Source organism: Lutjanus erythropterus, chromosome 17, assembly GCF_056507025.1.
Source record: "Lutjanus erythropterus isolate fLutEry1 chromosome 17, fLutEry1.hap2, whole genome shotgun sequence".
Classification (NCBI taxonomy): Eukaryota; Metazoa; Chordata; class Actinopteri; order Lutjaniformes; family Lutjanidae; genus Lutjanus; species Lutjanus erythropterus.
The window spans coordinates 9,584,437-9,604,586 of record NC_139333.1 but is presented as its reverse complement, the minus strand read 5'-3'; the positions used below and the strand labels follow the sequence as shown (position 1 = coordinate 9,604,586).

Sequence of the window (20,150 nt, the reverse complement as noted above, 5' to 3'; positions counted from 1 at the left end):
AAGAACATGTTAATTTCACTTTGAGCGAGACTTGATGTTCTCTGCAAAAATGTGTGCATACGTCAGTATCAGCATCAGCAATCAGCCAGAATGAACTGGAAAATATTGAACACAGGCAAAATCAAGTATCCCTTCACTCTACTGTAATGTGGCCATGAAATCATACATTTAAGACACCAGTATATTGGAACATGGCAATGATCAAAACCCCACAGGATATCTGAGCTCAGGTTACCAGCTTGATAACTGTCTGTCGTTTGTTAACTTCGAAGTGAACAAACAGTTTAAATGCATGAACTTACTGAACTGTTAAGACCAGACGGTGTCTGCTTTAGCTGGTTTCGTTTTTGCTTAAGACTGCCATAGCACTTCCAGCAGGAGAGATCCCTAGATTAACAGATGACGAACCTGACAACCTTCCTGAAGCATTTCTGCCCACAGGCCTGGCGGATCAGACGGCCAAACCTGATTATTGTGTTATTGCAAGCTATTACATCTGCATTCAGCTCTGTCCAGCTACCCTTCAAATCAATGCATCAGCTGATATTACCCTACCTGTGTTGTCCTGTCAACGTTGTCACAAGCTCATCCGCATTTAGCTGTTAGCCCGCTAACGTTACAGCAAAGATCTGAGCTTTCTTGTGTTAAAAATGAAAAGCCATCTCGAAAATTGAACACACAGGTAATTAAAGTTGCTTATACTGAACCGTACACAGACGGGTTAGTTTTAGGGCATATGGCTATACACTTTCATCCCTGTCTTATAGTGCAATACAGGCGTCAAGTTCAACACTAGCTACTGTTAAAATATTTCGTCGATGGCTAACATTAAGGAGTGGTTATCTGCCCATACTTGTAAAATACGTAGACACAGATTAGCGCGCACATTAACAAGTTAACGAAATCAACCTGCTGTCAACCAACGTAAGTTAAGTATCTACTCTGTTCTGTGTATACAACAGTCTTAAACAGAAAATACACCGAGTCTTCAGTAACAAATCCACCTCAGCTAATGCACAACCACTAATAATGCTACACCAGTGCTAATGCTAACGAACGCTGCTAAGTTACCTACACAGAGCAGCTACAAGTAGCCAGGCTAACGGCGCTAGCCTAGCTAGCAAGCGCAAAGCGCAGTGGCATGGCATTTCTTTAACAAATACGCTGCAGTCATTTTGCATGCATACAAAATATGAAATGTTAAAACGCTTGGAAATATTCAGCATATTTCCAGCTAACGTTACTCACCTCAGGAATCACATATGAAGAAAAGCTAGCGCGCTAGCTAGCTTAGCTAAAGTGCTTCAGTGCGATTTTTTTAGCTTTTTGAGGCATTCGTCGAGGCTACAAGAACAGCGACGCCTGAGCGGATAGTCAAGTAAGTGGGAGATGATGAAAATACACGCGTAATAAGCTACTGGTTTGTAAATAAGTACTAACGTTGTAATAGTGTAAACCCTAATGTGCAGAAGAATTTAAATTTCAAAGCGCTGTGGAGTCAGTCGGTTGACGGGCGGCCATTTTGCTGCTCAGCATGAAGCGTCTCCAATGACCAGCCTGTGGCAGCTGCGTGCAAGTCCTCTGACTGGCTGCTCCAACCGGGAGGGATGCATAAAACACGCATTTTGACCTTCATAAACTTCTGACAGGCAAACTTAGCACCGCTGTGCACACTTAGTATGATAACAGCCCTCTAAGCGCATATTTTAAACAAGCCACCAAAGTCATTAAAATAGAAATAAGTGCTGGTCACAACTTTCTATTGATAGCATGGGTCCGAGGAGGAGAGGAGCAAGGAAAAGGAAAACTGAGGAGGCTTTGGAAGGAGAAAAGGAGGAGAACACCGAGGAGAAGGAGGCTGAGGAGAGAGCAGACAGCAGGAGGAAGGTCCGTGGGAATAAAAAATACATTGGAGCTCATGTTGGCATCCAAGGTAAGGCTTAAGGCTAATGCCATCTTACTCTCCTTAAAGGAACTTTTCATGTGGATGCCCAGTCAGTGTTGGTGGCAAATGTAGTCAGCTGAAGCAATAGATTCATCAGTGAGTGCTATTTTGACCAAAAAAACAAATATTTCCTGCTCATGGAGCTATGCTTACATCTACCAGGATGCATTGCACATAGGTTTCTGACACCCTTAAGTATTTTGCTGTGTATCACCATCCTAGCCCTGGCCTTTGTTGGCCAAATCATAGTTTTAAGTGGCAAAAATGCTATTTTAGCAGCCCCCTGGCTACCTAGAGGCAGAGACTGGAAACCCAAGCTGAAATACCATTTAGTTCTTCTTTAATACCAGTGACGTCACTGTGGCGTCACTGGATGCAGGAAGAACAACAGATTTTGCAGCATTAGAACTCTCAGTTAATATAGCACACACTGCTGATTTTTGTTTTGCTTCAGTTAACTACATTCACCATCAACATTGACTGGACAGCCATATGAAAAGTACTGAATTTTCCCTTTAAGTAATTAAATATGCACTCACTCAAAGTTCTTGTGCTGTCTGTTTTCTGCCCCCAGGTGGGATATGGAAAGCAGTGGGGTCGTGCACGGAGATGGGTGGCAGCAGTTTCGCCCTGTTTCTGGGCTCCCAGCGGTCATGGAAGAGGCCTGCACTGGACCGGGTAACTGCAGCCAAATTTCGGGAGCAATGTTCCCTGCAGGAGTTTGACCCCGCTCATATCCTGCCTCATGGGTCCTACCTGATGAACTGTGGATCTCCTAAAGAGGGTTTGTCAGATGCTGACTGATGTCTCCTGCAGATTCTGTCCTTGACTTTGCTCCCTGGCTTTCCTGCACTCCGTTATCTGCTCTTGTCTTGTGCTGGTTGTGTCATATTTCCAGCTGTGTCTTCTCTTCTCTTCTGACAACCTCCTCTGCTTTGTGTACCATGTTGCACCCAGATGTGTTTGAAAAGAGCCAGGCCCTGCTGGTGGATGAGCTCAGCCGCTGCAGCCTCCTGGGCCTCAACCTCTACAACTTCCACCCTGGGTCCTCCCTGGGCTCCATCACCACTGAGCAATGTGTGGACAAGATCGCAGGAGCCATTAACCACGCCCACCAGCAAACACCTGCTGTGGTTACAGGTACACGGGGAGGACAAAATAACACAAACACCCAGTACTATGCAGTAGCTCACAGTGAATACCTTTCTGACAAGGGACCTTTCCCTTGCTGTGTGTGATCATGTAACTGTATTTGAAATTTTTGAGATGCAACTGCAATTCATGGAAGGACTACTATAAAACATAATAACAAAGGGAGCTACCTCAGTAAGGCAATAGGCCTTATTGAGGTAACTCCCTTTTGTCAGCTTGAATCAAGATCTTATGATGATTAGTATGAAAAATGAATTTCCAAGAAAAACAGGAAGTCACAGTGAAATTAGGTCAGATAAGGCACCAACTGCTACAGATTTGTGTAATGTAGCAAGAGAAAAAAGTTGAAAAAACAAAACACAATGACCTCTCCTTAACAACGGAAAAGTGGTTCGGTAAAGAAGAACACCTGAAAAGTTCACCAACACTGACACACAGACACTTAAAAGCATAGTTCAGATTAGTATCAGATCAGTTGAGGGTTGTATGAGGTAATTATACATAGTCAGTACCAGCACAGAGGCTAAGTAATGTACTACTGTGGGCAGAGTCAGCAGCAAAAGGATTTTATCCATGTAAAAAAAAAGGTCCCCATAAAAAATTACATTATGTTAAGAATATTTTCACTGCTTTACCTTGACGTCACGCCTTTTCAGACAGGAAACCACCATTATATAAGCCAAATAATATTCTCTCTCTTTTGCCTGTGGAGTTTGTTTGGTATGAACAGAGTGATATTTGGCTTGAATAACACCAGTTTCCCATCAGAAAAAAAGGTAAAGGTAAATGGCAAAATTATTCTAAATATAAAATAGACTTAAACTGGTCCTGATTTTTTTTTTTAGATGGGCCTTTTTAAAATGGCAAAAATCCCTTTTGTTGCTGACCCTGTCCACAGCAGTACATTGCTTAGCGTCTGTGCTGGTACTCCTGTCTGCTTCTCCAAACTAGGGGCGTGTTGACTGCCATCTTTGTATGTAACACACTAAGTAAGTACCTACTTAAAATAACCTGAACTTTCCCTTTAAAAGATAGGAAAATTGCTTTCACAAAGAAGAATCCTCGCAGACACATAAGAGCTTATTTTCCCTATAACACTACAAACTACAGCATCGGCAATTACAGTGACTTTAATCCATACCTTCTGATGGCCTTTTCAAACAGAAAACAGCATGTGCTTCACAGAAATAGCAACTGCAAGATAATGCTATATTGAATATTTCAGTGTAGCAAGAAAACTTCACAGTCGCAGCCAGACACAGTGCACACAAATTCAAATTTAATGTCACTGAAATCACAATTGTTGGGTTTATCCCTTTGCATTTAATTAATAAAACTGGGCTGTAATATATTTTTGACCAGTCAGGAGGATTAATATTTAATATTTAAAAAATTCTGAACGTCATCCTCTCATCTGAAACTATTTGACCTCAGACTGACTTTTGTGTTAATGCATAACTTTAAATTAGCAGAAGTGGCTGCAGGCCTGATACTGGTGTTGCATTACTTGTCATTCATGGCAACAGACCACAGTCCTTTTGACTCACATACTCCAAATGCCGCTGGTGTGACGAGAATACACGGCAGTGAAATGCCTGCAAAAACACTGAAGCATGAGCAAAAACTGGCCTCGGGCTGTGCTTCAGGAATGAACCACGTCAGCTGATTTAACATGTGTATCAGGTGTTGTAGCAGATGGGTTGAAGGGGTGTGTCAAAACTGATGGCGCCCTCTTTCCCTCCTGCCCTCCATGTTGTCAGTGCTGGAGAACATGAGCGGTCAGGGCAACACGGTGGGCGGTAAGTTCTCTGAGCTGAAGAGCATCATAGACAAAGTGAGAGACCAGACCAGAGTGGGAGTGTGTCTGGATACCTGCCACGCCTTTGCCGCAGGTGAGTGAAACCTAAGGTTCATCTGTTTGTTCCACAAAATCAACAGAAATCAGTTAAAGTTCTGATCAGCAATCAGTGTTGAGCACATTCCAATGTGGGTAGTTCAATATAAAAGGGGAAACAATTAAAACCAGATTCCCGTTGACGTGGAGAAGAAGCATATGAGGTCATAAATTATTTAAGGCAGATTGCAAGCACGTCTCCTCACTGTCCTCTTCCAAGCATGTAGGAGAACCTACCGTGGCTGCAGAATGCCTAAAAAACACTAAAGGCCATAAACCCAGTGTTTGGTTTGTCCATTTTGGCTTACTGTAGAAACATGGTGGTGTAACATGGCGGCCTTTGTGGAAGAGGACCCCCGCCCTCACCAGATATAAATAGCTTATTCTCTATGAAAACAATCTCATTCTTAATTTAAAGTGATTACACAATAATTCAAGCACACAGATTACATCTTACACATTGGAATGTTAACACAAGTCTGTGGATATTTTTCATCAAATCAGTTTTCTTTCTTTTTTTCAAATTAATCGATGTACTCCGCGGTCTTCACAATCTAATCCTTAATTATACACTAATGGAAACATACTTGTGCCATATTCTGCCAATATACCCCTGTAAATCTTGCACAAAGACTTTTAAAACTGATATTAGGGCTACAAGTTTTCCTTTTTGTGTAAAAGTATTGTCTCTTTGCAGGGTATGACCTGGCTGCAGAGGGGGGAGTGAAGGCCATGCTTGATGAGTTTGATTGGGAAGTGGGGCTCCACTACCTTAGGGCCATTCATCTCAATGACTCTAAGGGTACACACAGGACTTTCACACAAAAATATCACATATGCAGATTAGCCAGATGACCTGCTCATTGAGTTGTATGAACTTTGTGACTTTTATGGATTCAACCCTGCTTTGTCAAAACTCTCACAGTCCTTTCTGTCTTTATTTTTATTTTTTTTACAGGCAAATTAGGCTGCAAGCTGGATCGCCATGAAGACATCGGTAAAGGCCACATTGGAATCTCTGCTTTCCGAGACATTGTCAACGAGCCCAGACTGGACAACATCCCTCTGATCCTGGAGACACCTGGACGGTGAGATAACTTTAGAGACAAGGGGTCTGTCTTTGAACAATGGATAGATATTGACTTTACATTGGAAATATAAAACAGCATGTCTTTATTAATTTACGAAATGGGAACATTATAGAGAACAGTGCGCTGTCTCCTTTGACTGAGTTGTTGTCTGGGTGTTTAAGTAAAAAGAATAAAAAATTTAAAGTTTTCAGCTTCAGTTTTAACATGACTGTTGTGTCTTTCCCACAGGCCAGGATTCGAGTATGCTGAGCAGATTGAACTTCTCTATTCCCTCTGTGAGAAAAAATAGAAAGCACAGTTACTGATGAATTAGCACTGTTAAACTGAACCACGTAAAACCACAGTTCACACATCTGTTTTGAGAATTTAATTGTTTGCCAAGGACCAAAGACACACACACTTATCACCATATAAACAGTTTCAGTCGGTTTTGTCTCTGAATGAACATTAAATAAATGTGTTGCTGCAAGTTTTTATTTGACTTGGGAGGAGTTGTCTTGTTCATGTTGAGCCATTAGAGGGCAGCAAGAACACATAAATACATCACAAACCTCATTTCAAATCACTCACTTCTTTTGGTGCAGGCAGAGATGAAAGAATGTGTAAATATCCAACTTGTATGCAGTTTTGGGTGCAGTTTCAATTTATTGGACCTAATTTAGTTATTAGTAATTTAAGTTTCCTTATCTGACCTGTTTGCATGCTGATATTTGCAAAACACAAATAACCCTTCTTTTAACCACAATGTGCATCTCCGAGGCAGAATGGTACCACTTTACAATAAGACTCCCCTCATAAATGATTTATAAATGGTTTATAATTTGGTTATTAAGTAGGTTGTACAACACATTAGATAAAAAAGAGTGACAGTAACCTGTTAATTGCCAAATTGTGAGCCCACATTTGTTTGTACTGTTAAGCCTCTCATTGCTTATTTTATCTTCTCCATCAGACAACATTTATACTTGTCACCTTCATCACATTAATAAGTTACTCACATTTAACCACCGTTACCACATCTTGCCACACCTTGAGGCCCACACTGGTGCATGAAAACTTTTAGGACTCCTTCATAATTGTTTATTGATTGATGATTTATGAAGTGTTTACAACCTAATTAATAACCTAATTATAAAAATTTAAAAGGGTAGTGTTACTGTAAAGTGAAACCAGCAGATTTATGGTTCATATCTCAGTAAGTATTATCAAGATAATGTGTTTTTTTTAAGTTGAGGTAATTAACTCTAGAAGCATTAATAACAGTTTAATGAATGACGTCATTTCAGAGTGCTCAAAGAAGTTTTTTTAATCTGATTAATCTTCATATTGGAAATCATGAGCATGAGGCAGTGTCCCATGTACATGATATATCACAAGTGTAATCACTAAAAAAAAAGTACTCATGCTGATGTGGCATGAAATAATACATTTATTCACCTGTAAAATCACCCTGGTAAGAATGGTTAAGAAAATCTCTTAAACAGGACCAATAACAATTAACCTGTTTAAACCTGCAGACACTCTAAATGAGGAAATGTTTTTTTTTAATCGCTTAAATCAACGACTAAATCTGACTGACATCTGCTTGTATTGTATTTATAAGAACCCCCACAACACAAAGGCACACCGCTTGCATCCAAAGTAAACCCCCACATTCCCTCTCTAAAATGGTCCAGCTGTCAAATACCAACACTTTGGTGCAGCTGTTGACCCCTGGGAGGACAGCAATTGATTGTCACACCTATTCCAACACCCCACAGTGCACACACACACACACACACACACACACACACACACACACACACACACACACACACACACACACACACACACACAAAAAACATTTTAAAAACTTTGACCTGCTCTAAAATATATTCTCTACTCTTTTCATGTGGGTTTTTTTGTCTAATACCTGTATCTTAACTATTTTCCTAGCACTTCTTTGTCTCAGATCATAACATTAGGTTCACAGGATTGTTCTGTTCCCTGCATTATCTGAGAACTGAGACTTTGACCTTGCACTTCTCGCTATTGTTTACATCTTGGAATTTAAACTTAATCTACTGCTGGATAAGAGCGTCAAGTTTAAGTGTAAAATCAGAGCAGGTCCAGACAGTGTGTCTTTCAGTGTGGTGTTAACAGAGACAGGAAGTGGAGGTGCCTGGCCCAAGAATGTCTCTGCTCTCAGGTCCCACCCACAGGAAATGCCTGTCCAGCCTGTTTGAGTCTGCGCTGACAAAAAAGAAGTCTCCTGTTAGTGGAGCTTGGCTTCTGACCGACGGAGGAAAGGATGGATGGAGTAATGAGGAGGCTGGTTCAAGTGCTTGTGTCCTCTGTAGTTTAGATAAGCAGATGTGTGATGGTTTTCAGAGGTGTTCTGGTGATCTGGTCGGGTCAGGGGTTACAACCCAGGGAGGCTGAAGACTAAACAGTTGAACACACATTCCTGAACCCTAAATTAATCATTTGCTGGAGGAGGCATGTGGATAGAAACGCCGATGGGAATATAAAAATGCCTTTCCATTCTCTAATTATCTTAAGATGTGTGGTATTAGCTGGATCTGGTGCGCTGCAGTGTGCCCGTGTTTTGTAAGCGCCCGTCCAGCCGTTTCTTCTCCTCTTTCTCTGTCATTACATTATGCTGTGAATATTTTCCACTGCAGCCTGAAGCCACTGATTTAATTATACAACTTTGTAAATACTTCCAGATATCTTTGGTTAGACTATTTCAGTGAATAGCCAACTGATGATCTCTCACTGGGCTCGGTTTCCATCAGACTGATAGCTGCTCTGGGAAATGGACATGAGCCTCTGACAGCCTGCCAATGTGAAGCTGGAACAAACTCTCAAACAGTTAAAATGAAGACATTGTTTCTGTGTTTGTCCTCAGCGGCTGAACGGGGGGAAAAATTATTAAAATTGCACTGGCATGCATGCACTTCAGTTTGCATGAATTCATAAGCCATAAAGCTGTTGTGGATAAAAGACCTCCTATCAGATGACATGTGTCTTTGTCTGTAAGACATTTACAGATCGTCCATTCTCTTACATGGAAACGCTGCAATGTATTAAAAATTTGACACGTTCACACTGATTAAATCACTTTTTATAGGAGCAATATGTAAGACTCAAGCATTTGAAAAAGAGTAGAGCAGCCTAAATAGTGAGATGGAGCCATAGACAGTATATTAAAGGCACCATATGAAAGCGTTTTAGTTTAATATATTGAAAAATTATCTGAAATTATAAACAGAATGTGATAAAATAACATTTATGAAATCATTGTCAGACATTTATGTATTGTGTTGCAGCAATATCTACTGAAGTTAGCGTGCTAACCAGCTAGCTTGGGTCTGTCCTGTCTCCTAAAACCATTTTGTACCTCAAGAGGCGCAGTGGTCACTGTATTGTCCAGTCTGCCCCAAGTCCAACAACATCAAGGTTGTTTTCTTGCTGGGTGTGACTCTTGGTAACCTGGGGCTGACCCTGCTGTGATCCCCAACCGGGCCTCTGGAGGTTGGCGCTGACAGATTCCCGGTCTCTGTCCTCCTTGGACTCCGAGTCCTGGTCAGAGCCGCTGTGAATCACCTTGGTACTGTGTTTCCTGTCATCAAGCTGGCCTTTGTCAGACTCAGAGGTCCCAGTCCGGCTGTCTTTACTGAGAATCTGCCTCTGGTGGTGGCGCTGCACCCTGCCAGCATCGCCCGCTGGGGCCACCCGCCGTGGGCTTGAAACCCTCCTCCTGGCGGTCCAAAGCTCCCATGCTAGTAGTGTATGTGCCAACACTCCCTCATGTTCTCCAGATTGCTGACTGCACAGCTAGCTGAGCTAACTAGCTAACGGCAGCTACAGTTAGCGGTCTCTGCAGATACAGCCACCACCACACATTTCTAGTGGGTCATGAGTGATGATTGAAAGGGTTTAAGTTTATATGAGTCTATACATACACACATTGAAACATAGAATATACATAGAAAATGTTGCATTATCATTTTCTGATTTAGTAAAGTGAATAACATATTTCTCCTTTAAGGGAATTACATATCTGCACCAAATCTGAGACAGAATATAACTTTATAAACTACACTTTTATCTGCAATTTGTTATAAGTGCTTGGTTAACCTTTTCAGTGTGCATGTACAAACTAAACCTCTTCAATTTCCTATTTTATCCTCCTTGTTCGGTTTAGCTGAGGGGGATGCACTGGCACTGCTCAGTCAAACCACACTCCTCCGCTGAAGAGCTCCACAGGGACAGTCGCAGGGTTCTGGTCATGAGTGCGACCACGCAAAAGGAGGGCGATGTGTTCACTCTCTTTGAGACTCTCACAGTCCATGCAAAGAGTGTAACCACTAATCTTTAAGTCATAAATCTCAGTGACCTTTAGGCTGTTGAATAAATAAGGATTTTTTAGAGGAATATAACAAATGTTAGAGCCATTATTTCATAATTGACCAAATTACTTACAGTCTTTTTACTTCAAACACATGTTGCCGCGAAACAGCTTGTCACACTGAGTGGAGCATTGTCTGCATGAGATGCTTCTGATTAAAGATTCAAATGCGAATGGAATATAAAAGTGTACAAAATAATTTACTACTAATAGATTATAATATTTGAAAAAACACATTGTTACAACAAAAGATACTTTGAGCATACTAAAAACACTTTTTGTCTGATGTCCCTACACAGCATCTGTACAGAAAATAAGAAGCTAACACCAGCAGCTGGTATTCACACTGCAGCCACTTGGAACCTACCTGGCATTGATGAGCGTCTTGTGTGATCAATGAATAATAAAGAATTTTCTGTAGCCATTTAGCAAAGTTGATCAAGTTTCTCCTCACTCAGCGACTGTCAAAGTTGCACAATTTTTCAAGGGAGTCAGGAGAGATATTACAGTTAATAGTTCAATTGTAAAATGTGGTCCTAGAGATCTAATGTCAGTGCTTCTTGGATGTATTCACACCTCTACTTAAGACTTGTCCACCTATGATCAGATCCTCCATTACACATTAATACCAGGTGTAAACAGCCTTTTGGAGTGGCAGACACCGGATGTTTCGAACATTTATTCTTTTTATTTAGCTTCTCTGCTTGCTTGCTAACTAGTTTTCGTGCACTTTCAATTGCAACACTGTTAGGGTGTTACAACTGACAGTGGTGAGTCAGAGGCATGTCCTGTGCTGTCTGCCTATTACAGCCATTTAAAATCGTATTAGTGTGCTTATTTTCCTCCTTGACACAAGTAGGGATGTACTTTTCATCAGATCACAGTTTCTATTTTTCCATTTTTTTTTCCAAATTAGCTGACCTATGCCGCAATCTTCCCATGTACCCAATGATAACTGCCAAACTATTTGTACCACTGGAATCACAACACATTACAGATTAGCTAATGTATTATCCCTCCCACTCCCAAGAAGCTGTTTATTTAAAATTTGTTCAGAAAGACATAAAATTAAGAAGATGCGTATTCATTTAATTGAAACATCTGATTGGAGGTTCATGTTTCATGAGCTGTTGTGAGAAAGAGAAAGATAATGCAAAAGAAAAACAGGAGAGAGAATGAAAGAGAAAGGGCTGTGTGCGTGGCTTTTCTGTTCCAGTGTGGCTTGAGCTGCAAGCTGAGCCAAACTTTATCCGTCCCTCTATACCCACAGTCTGACTGTTACATCTGCCAGCAGCTCCCAGAGGAGATGCCACACACACACACACACACACACACACACACACACACAAAATCCTCTGTATTGCCTGCACACACATGCTCCTACAAGCCTCAAGACACACACACATGAACTGAAGTGCTCAGAAGAAATAAGAGCTGAAGGGCAGGGTGGAGTCCATTCTGCCTCCTCAGCAAATCTTTTATTTTTGCACCTCAGCAGCAGCGCAGGCATCATAACTTACCTTCAAGATATAGCGTTTCATTCCCCACTGTGAAAAAAGGAAAGGCTGTGTGTGTTTGTGCGCTGTGTGTATTTAAGTAGACCCCTGCGTGGTCAAGCTGTGTGGGTATCTTGCGGCCTGAGTGAGAGTGCTGTAACGACTGAGCGGCTGTTTAAGACTGAGTGGATGTGACTATAAACAGAAAAGGAAGGTTTATGACCAGCGGGCAAAAAAGCTGGAGAGCGACAAACAATTTGGAGAAGAAATTGCTCCTCGCCCCCTCAGCAAGGTCACAGATATATAACATCACTCTCTATATATGGAGACCCACTGTGGTTCTTTCTTTCTCTCATTCCTTCCATTTGTCCTTCTCCTCTTCTTCTCTCCCCCCCTCCCCTCCGATCCCTCTCTTCCCGTTGGCTCGGGGTGAGGAATGCTACCCAGTGGTGGCTGGGCATCGGGCCACGAGGAGACAGGCAATCACAGCAGCAGCAGAGCAGGAAAAAGATGAGGAGAAAAAGAAAGAGGGCGCAAAGATGGAGGCTGAGTGAAAGAGCAGAGAAAAGAGAGGATGGGCGAGCAGTGCATGAAAGAATACCTCTAACTGTGGCAGTTACCTCTTCTTACCTACTTTTGTCTCTGCATTTTAAAGATTTTTTTTTACTGTGCTCACTCAAGGAAAACCTGGTCAATGACAAACCTCTGAAAAAGACTGTGTGAAGGACAAATCCACCTTAAAACAGTTTTCAGTGGCAGTTTCTGGACATGAAGAAAAGGCACAGAGACACATTTTTCCACGTAGTAGTTTCCTCAAGAGATCAAACTGCTGTACAGCCACAATTTGCATCATCTTTGAATACGTTGCTCCTGGTGAGGAATCAGTGGCTTCTTCAGTGGCCTCAAAGGTGCAGCACATCATGCCATTGTTCTCTGTCCCCTGTCACTTTTCTACATTTGAAAGCTGCATTATAGCATATTGTCACCACTCTCTCTGCCTCTACAGTCCATGTAAATAGTTCTGAGATCTGAGAACCCACCTCTGTTGTCCATGTTAATGGCAACCCTAGGAAATGTAGTTGGTTACCAACTAAAGTAAAAATTTTCAAGGTAATATGGGGAGAAAATGCTGAAAAATTGAATTTGTATAGAATTCCTGAAATCTACACCACACAATGAACTACTGTAAAAGAGTTTTTACATTTATTTTTTATGTACCTCTGTCTTATCCTCATCCTCTACTTTAAAGTGGAAATGGAATGAAAAAATCTGTCATACTGGCCAAACTTTTACCAACCCAGAGCTAAGATTCGTTTTGTTTTCTAGCTGGCAAAAGCATAGTAAGTCTGGATATGACACGCCTCGAAATACATCTTGATATGGAAGCTGGATGGTCTGGAAATGCTATTTCATCTACACTTTAAAACTGCTATAACCAATATTTAAGTGTAATGGTAAAGTTTAGTTTAGTGTTATTATGCATAAAAATATACACAAAAAAGGCAAAGATGACACATTGTTTTAAGCCCCCACTTAAATAAAAAAGTCACAGTTATTAAAAACTCAAAATACGGAAAAAATACAAAGATAATACATGTGATGGCAAAGAAGTAGTAACAAATTATTGGTGATAGCAATAACAAGAAACAGTGATAATAATATCTTAATATTGAAATATTTAAGCTGTTTACAGTGAAGAAATTCTGATACATCCCCTCTGCTCCACTAGATCAGCATTAATCAGGTGCACACAAACATGACTCCAAGTCAGTTTTGCCTTGTGTCTACTGATTTGTGATATATTCATCTATTTGTTCTTCAAACTTTTGGAGAGACAGTCTTTTCTGCTTTGTTAAATAAAAAATGTTAGTTAGCCGTAACTCCAAGCAATAACAAACCAAGAAAGTAACAAAAAAACACACTCTTAAACCTGTTTTTCCTCATTATACTGAAATAGAAACTTCAATCAGCAGACTCTCCACACACACACACTGCTATTTTCACACTTATATCCTTAACTGCTGCAGCTACACTCACACTGTTATTTAGATGCCACTGAACCAACATACTGAACTACTGTAATTACAATGAGGTGAGTGAAATCACACTGACGCTGCCACCCAGGACTTTAGATCGGCATCCACCTGTTGACTTGTGTCTCAGAGACACTCAGAGAGTGTGTACTGCCAGTCGTCTGGTTAGTATGTTTTTGATCACGCTTTAGGAAAGAGGCATGCCTGGTGTGTGTGTGTGTGTCGCCAGAACACACGGGTCAGTCTTCCAGGTCAGTCATCCATACGCAAAGAGCACTAAGGTCAGACAGTGACATTCCTCACAGCACACACACTCACAAACACACACACACTCTTGACCTCTTCTATCGGGGCCTTGGACTCCACCATCCAACAGGATTACCTGAGTAAACACACGGCACAGTTTATATAAGAGTCTCTGTTAACACACCTTCAGATTCACGGGCTTTGACGAGAGAATCCATACACACACACACACACACGCACATGCAGCGCAGAAAGCAGCATTTGTCTGCCACATACCTCCAGTCTGTAAATAGCCTGCCTTCCTCTACATCTCTCACTTCTTACGCTTTTTGACCGCCTGTGTGAATCCATACATCATTCAGCGTCAGATCTCAGGTCTCCCTGCTGACCTGAAAGGTGACATGGCCGAGGTCACAGGCTGACACACGGACATGGTGGTCAGGAACGCAGGACTCTGTGTATGTGTGTGTGTGTGTGTACACATGTCAAGGTGGGGCTGCAGTTGTGTGTGGAAGGTCTAGAATGTACTTTTATTAAAGGAACAGTTCATCCAAAATACAATTATGCTTAATTTTCCTTTCTCATGTGATCAGTCCAAGTAGTTCAGATGTGGTTTGCTAAAGGCTTGCAGATATCAGCTGTAGCTCCTCTCAGTATAATAACTCAATCAAATTTGTGCTGCTCGAAGTGCCAAAAATTACAATTTGAAACTCAGCAGACATTTCCAAGTACGACAATAAAGTTGCCCACAAAAATCAGTAGAGGTGGATATTTTTTTTAAAAAGTGAAACTGTTATGTTTTAATGAGGTCTGTTAATCATCAAGTTTTTGGATTAACTTTTTTAAAAGAGCAAAGTAACCTCAGCTTTGAGTGGTTTAACTTCCCACGGTGCTGTAGTGATGTTGAAGTCTTCTCCAGGGTGTACCGTGATAAAACTGTTGACATGATGGATGTATCCAATCTGCCAATGTCATGTAAAGTCATCAAGAAGCTGTTTGTCTGGAAACCAGACGAATCTGCCAAGCACATGTTTTCATTTGCTCTGGCAGAGATGTCTGGCCACCCTCACATTCAGACAGACTTCCACCCGCCCTGCATCTGGTCAGGCCAATCACAGCCGTTTAATATGGGGCAGGTTATGTGCGAAGAGTCAAGTGTCACTGGTCCAGATTTGAAAAGTCATGTCACACATTTCGCTTCTCTGATTGGTTTTGGGTCTATTACACTGCGTCCAGTCAGCAGGTCTGTCCAAAGCAACACCTCAGTCAACCGAAAACTGTCAAACTAAGCAATGCTGATCAAATATAATTTGATATTTTAGTGTACTGTTTAGCTGTAATACAAGCAAGATCACGACCAGGCAGTCTCCATTTCATATCATGTTTTCATACAGAACCTCCCAAGGCTCAGGTCAAACAGTCAAACAAGGCAGTGCTGATTAAATTAAGCAATATTGCACAAACAGGTGTACGTCATTATTAACACAACAGTGATACAGTCAGAGCCGAGGTACTTGTGCAAACTCCGCTGAGCTGGGCTGACACACTGACTCAAACCAAGCACCACATGTGTAGCATGCAGAGGAGCAAAAAGAGTCTCAAAAGTTGCAGAAATGGCTAACAAATCTTCATTGCCTTTACAGAAAAGGGGCAAAAAATGTGGGTGTCCACCCATCTCCACCTGTCTTGTTTCAGTCACCTCTGATCAGAGCTGGAGTTAATAAATACTCATAGCTACTGCGGTCATGTGACTCAGAGCTGAATGCTGATTGTATCCTTTCCTACTAAAGACAAAAACCAGATGTTAGTGGGGTTTTTGTCCAATGTAAAAGGGGCTTAATTCACATTTGTGAATTAGTCTGGTGTTGCCAGGAAGCTGTGGTAGCTTTGTTTGGAACAGTCCACATGTCCAATGTTTTTCATGACAATCAATAATTTACGTAAAAGTTGTAAGCTGAGTGGCAACAACTTGAACAGCTTTACTGATCACACCCATGTTTGATGCAATTTTTCTGCTGCTATTTTTAATGGATGAAGGCATTTTTTTCTGGCTCAGGAAGATGATGTCCTCCATCCCATCCCACCTAAAAAAGCTCTATCTTTCAGCAAAACATCAGTACATATGTGGCTTGGCTCTAAGGTGATGATTTAGACTGTGATCAGGATCGTTGTTTTAAATTTAGCTTTAGCTGAAGGTAAGATCAGGACAGGTTAAAATCATGCAGTCAATGAAATATCCTCATAAGAGTTTGTGTGCGTGATTAAGAAGTAGGACAGGGAACATGAATGTCTTAGCCGGAGTCACTGTGTTTGTGCAAGTTATGATGTGTGTATGCATGTGCCCGTCTTAGTGCGTTTTCCTGTTTTAACCTCACATGGACATAAAGTGTGGTCTTACAATAGCCCATTGTCCCGTCTCCCCTCCACGCTTCCTGTCAGGTCAGAATTCACGGAAATTAGGACACAGTGCAAACAAACAGCGGCGGCTACAGCTCTCCATCGACTGTCGGGCCCTCCAGGAGGAACCCGGCTTCGACTCCGGGTGTGGGTGGTAACGTTCCTGCCAGGAAGCTAATCAGCGTCGCATCCCAGTTTGACGAATGCAAGACAGCCACATCTACAGTATGCATGTGTGCACTCAGATGCGTGTGAACGTGGAGTGATGGGGACTGAAGCAGGAGGTGGTGAGGGGTGGAGTACAGAAGGGTTAGGGTCTGAAAAACTAAACCAGGAATGGAGGGGATTTTCCAGCAGAGGCCTTTATGGTTTATAGCATATCAAATAGAGTGTGATTACACTGACATTGTGTTGGTTGTCTATGGTGGGAAAGTGGACTTTTCACATTTTTTAAGGTTTGGGTGCATGTAGTTGAAAAATGACCTCTCTTTTTCAGCAGCCTGGGGTTAAAATATAAATGTCCTTTTTATTTTCTTCATAAATATTTCAGAAAACTAGTACATAAAGAGTTTCAAGCCCTGAACCAAACCAACTAGGATAAATCTGCGCTAATTGCAGCTGACTCAGATGTCTGTCTGTGAACATCAGGTGTCTGATCATGTGGTTGTTTGTGCCAACTCAGTTTGAATTACATCATTCTCACCTTGAAAAACAACGTGAACTTGGGGAGGTAACGGAGGCCAGAGCTTGAATAAATTGCTTCCAACATGCTTGGTGTGAATAAAAGCCTTTGTCCGACATTCTTGACTAATGTCTGTGGGCTCCAGGCCATCAAGTTCAATGCAAACAAGGCTTTGAATTGGTTCATGAAACGCTGCCTGTGAAGTCGGTGTGCTATCTACTGAATCTGAAGCTGGTAATGGACTGAACTAGGTACTATAGAAGCCTAAAGGCTGAAGAACATTCAAGGAATAGCTCAACATTTTGGGAAATGTGCTTGTTCACTCTCTTGTCAAGAGTTAAATGAGTAGATTGATACCACTCTCAAATTTGTACACTAAATAGGAATCTACCACCAGCAGCTGGTTAGCTTATCTTAGCATAAAGACTGAAAATAGGGGGAAATAGTTAGCCTGGCTCTGAAATTAAAATGACTGATTAAATGAATATGTAGAAAATACAAGTCAAAAATCATGTAATAATTTGTCATGTTATTTATTTAGCCAGACACAGTGACTTCTTGTTGTCTCTGCAAGTCATTTTTGTATAGATAAAGACAACAAGATGCAATCTGTTCATTAGGAAGATTTAGATATTTTGGTAGGAGGATTTTACCTTATACCTTACCTTTGGTAAGTCTGCCTGTAGCTCTGTGTTAAATGCAAAGACTTGAGAGTGATATTGATCTCTCATCTAACACTTGGGAAAGAAAATGTATGAAAAGTAATACTAAAATGCTGAACTATTCCTTTGAAGGTGCAGGAGTCAAGTCTGGAGAAAGTTAACTGATTGCTGAGTCTCATTCCCAGGTTGTCAAACACTTACGTTTTGGGAATGAGACTCAGCAATCAACTATCTTACCTGTGATTGCTGTGTGTCACAGGCTAGATTAAAAAAAAAAAACAGAGTCTAAAGGAGGAACAGGAGTCTAGTTTTCTCTCAGACCATTTCAGTTACATGCTTGAAGGTTACTGTGGAACATTTGTCCAGTGATGTAAAAAATAAACTGCCTACCTCAGCTTTAAGCTGTACCACAGATTTACAATATAATTGAACCCAAGAAAATTCCAATCCAATTCACTCCAGTCCATCATAACAGGCATACAACAGGCTTCATAGAGGTAATAATTATTGCAGGGCTGCTGTGAAATAAATGATTACATCACCTCTGTCTGTTTACAAACTCATGCAACTTGCATATTTATGAAGAAACTTCCCAGTTGTTATAAAATGGGCCAGCTCACACCATAAATATGTAACTGTATCTGTGTCTTTGTGTCAACAATGCCTGCATTCTTGGAGCTGAAAATAGTTTGAAGTTTGCTGTTTGAAGGCCACTTTTATCACTGGACTCTCCTTTCATCAGCTCTGTTCATCTGCTGTGTGTTCAGTGGAGTGTGTGTTTGTATTTGTGTGCTTGCACGCGTGTGCAACAGGTCGATGGTTTCTGGGTCTGGATCATGGCTTCTTTTATACAGACATATTTTCCTTCAGATGAACAAACTGAACTGTGTAACTATCTTCTGGCACAGTTATGTATACAAACGTTTCGATGTAAGATATTTTTTTTCTCCTTTGAAAAATGTAGTTTCCTGTCTGCAAAATTTAAAGTTCCAAAAAATATATTTTTTCTGCCTTAGATGCAAAAGTAGGTGAAACTGCTGGTTACAATTGGATGACGGTAATCTGACATCTGAAAGGGATTAACTGGAGGACAAGAACTCATGCTTATATTTACACTCTACATACATCCACATGAGCACACATGGACAAACACACACGCGTGCTGCCAAATCCACAGACAGACTGGGGAGCAAAGATTGGTCCAGGAAACACACTTGATGAAAACAAGACATTTGGGATTTTTTTTCAGTAAAATGGTAAAACAGTCCCTCCTGAACACATAATTCAACCAAAGTCCTGGAGGAAGACAGAGAGGGAGAGAGGGAAAGCCAGCACCTGTGTCCACTGCAGACTCCCTAGACGTACATTTGGTTCCAGACTCCTGAAAAACACAGTAGCTGCTGTTATTCTAGGAGTCAAATTAGCGGACGGGCCGCTGAAGGTTGGAGAGGCCTAATTTAAACCAGTCTGGTCTCTGGGGAGTAGATCATGCCGCAGAAACAGGATTTACTAACTGGTACTCAATCCCTGTTTTAATGTGCACCACTGTGATAAAAAAAAGAGGATATTACTTTGACTGAGAATTTGAATTTAATTAAGTTTGGTTTTGTTTGAAAGTGAGAATTTGTGCTTTTTAAAACAGTCTGTTGGCAGGCAGGTTGTCTGATTCAGTGTCCAAAACTCACACAAAGGACACTGGGACCCTCAAAGCATAGCTGTGTTTTTGCGGGGATTTATTCTTTTCCTACTTTACCAGTGAGAAGAAGTGATGTTTGCCTTTCTAATGTCTCGGCATGTATTTTTCATTGTATGTTGAATGATGAGATCAGCCTGTTTTAGCTTAATCCTTGCATGTTTATAGGATCAAGTAGCAGCAACATAATAAAATCCAGCCAAAACACGCTATTCCTGTAAGTACGCTCATTATATACAGAACATAACTCTCTAATGTGGCCGCACAATTCGGGAGGGAGACCTTTTTCCAAACCATTACTTATAATTCCAAAGGACTGTTGTTCATTACCTGAAAATGTCTCTAGTCTCAAATGAAAATGCATTGCAGTTCACGGCTGGCTCAGCAGTGATTTCTCTGAAAATTACTTTGGTAATTGGTTGAATTTCTTGGGCTTGTGCTGCTGGAAATGGTTCCAGCATATCTG

General features: G+C 41.2%; 1 protein-coding gene across 2 annotated transcripts; it reads left to right on the top strand.

Moving 5' to 3' along the window:
- Positions 1-717: 717 nt before the first annotated feature.
- On the top strand, positions 718-6,563 carry LOC146311712 (uncharacterized). Of its 2 annotated transcripts, XM_084741621.1 has the most exons (7): positions 723-1,933; positions 2,520-2,729; positions 2,903-3,085; positions 4,858-4,989; positions 5,689-5,793; positions 5,950-6,079; positions 6,311-6,563. In XM_084741621.1, exons 1-7 carry the CDS (start codon positions 1,771-1,773, stop codon positions 6,369-6,371), a joined length of 984 nt encoding a protein of 327 aa, XP_084597747.1. In that variant the 5' UTR covers positions 723-1,770; the 3' UTR covers positions 6,372-6,563. The 2 variants fall into 2 exon arrangements, with proteins under 2 accessions (XP_084597748.1, XP_084597747.1); XM_084741622.1 differs by lacking the exon at positions 4,858-4,989 and having other exon boundaries at positions 718-1,933.
- The last annotated feature ends 13,587 nt before the right edge of the window (positions 6,564-20,150 follow it).

Excerpts from the sequence above, each read along its gene's own strand:
- LOC146311712 (XM_084741621.1), top strand. The coding sequence starts at position 1,771 with ATGGGTCCGAGGAGGAGAGGAGCAAGGAAAAGGAAAACTGAGGAGGCT. Across the intron at positions 1,934-2,519 it reads AGCTCATGTTGGCATCCAAG|GTGGGATATGGAAAGCAGTG; the intron begins GTAAGGCTTAAG and ends TTCTGCCCCCAG. Across the intron at positions 2,730-2,902 it reads CTGTGGATCTCCTAAAGAGG|ATGTGTTTGAAAAGAGCCAG; the intron begins GTTTGTCAGATG and ends TGTTGCACCCAG.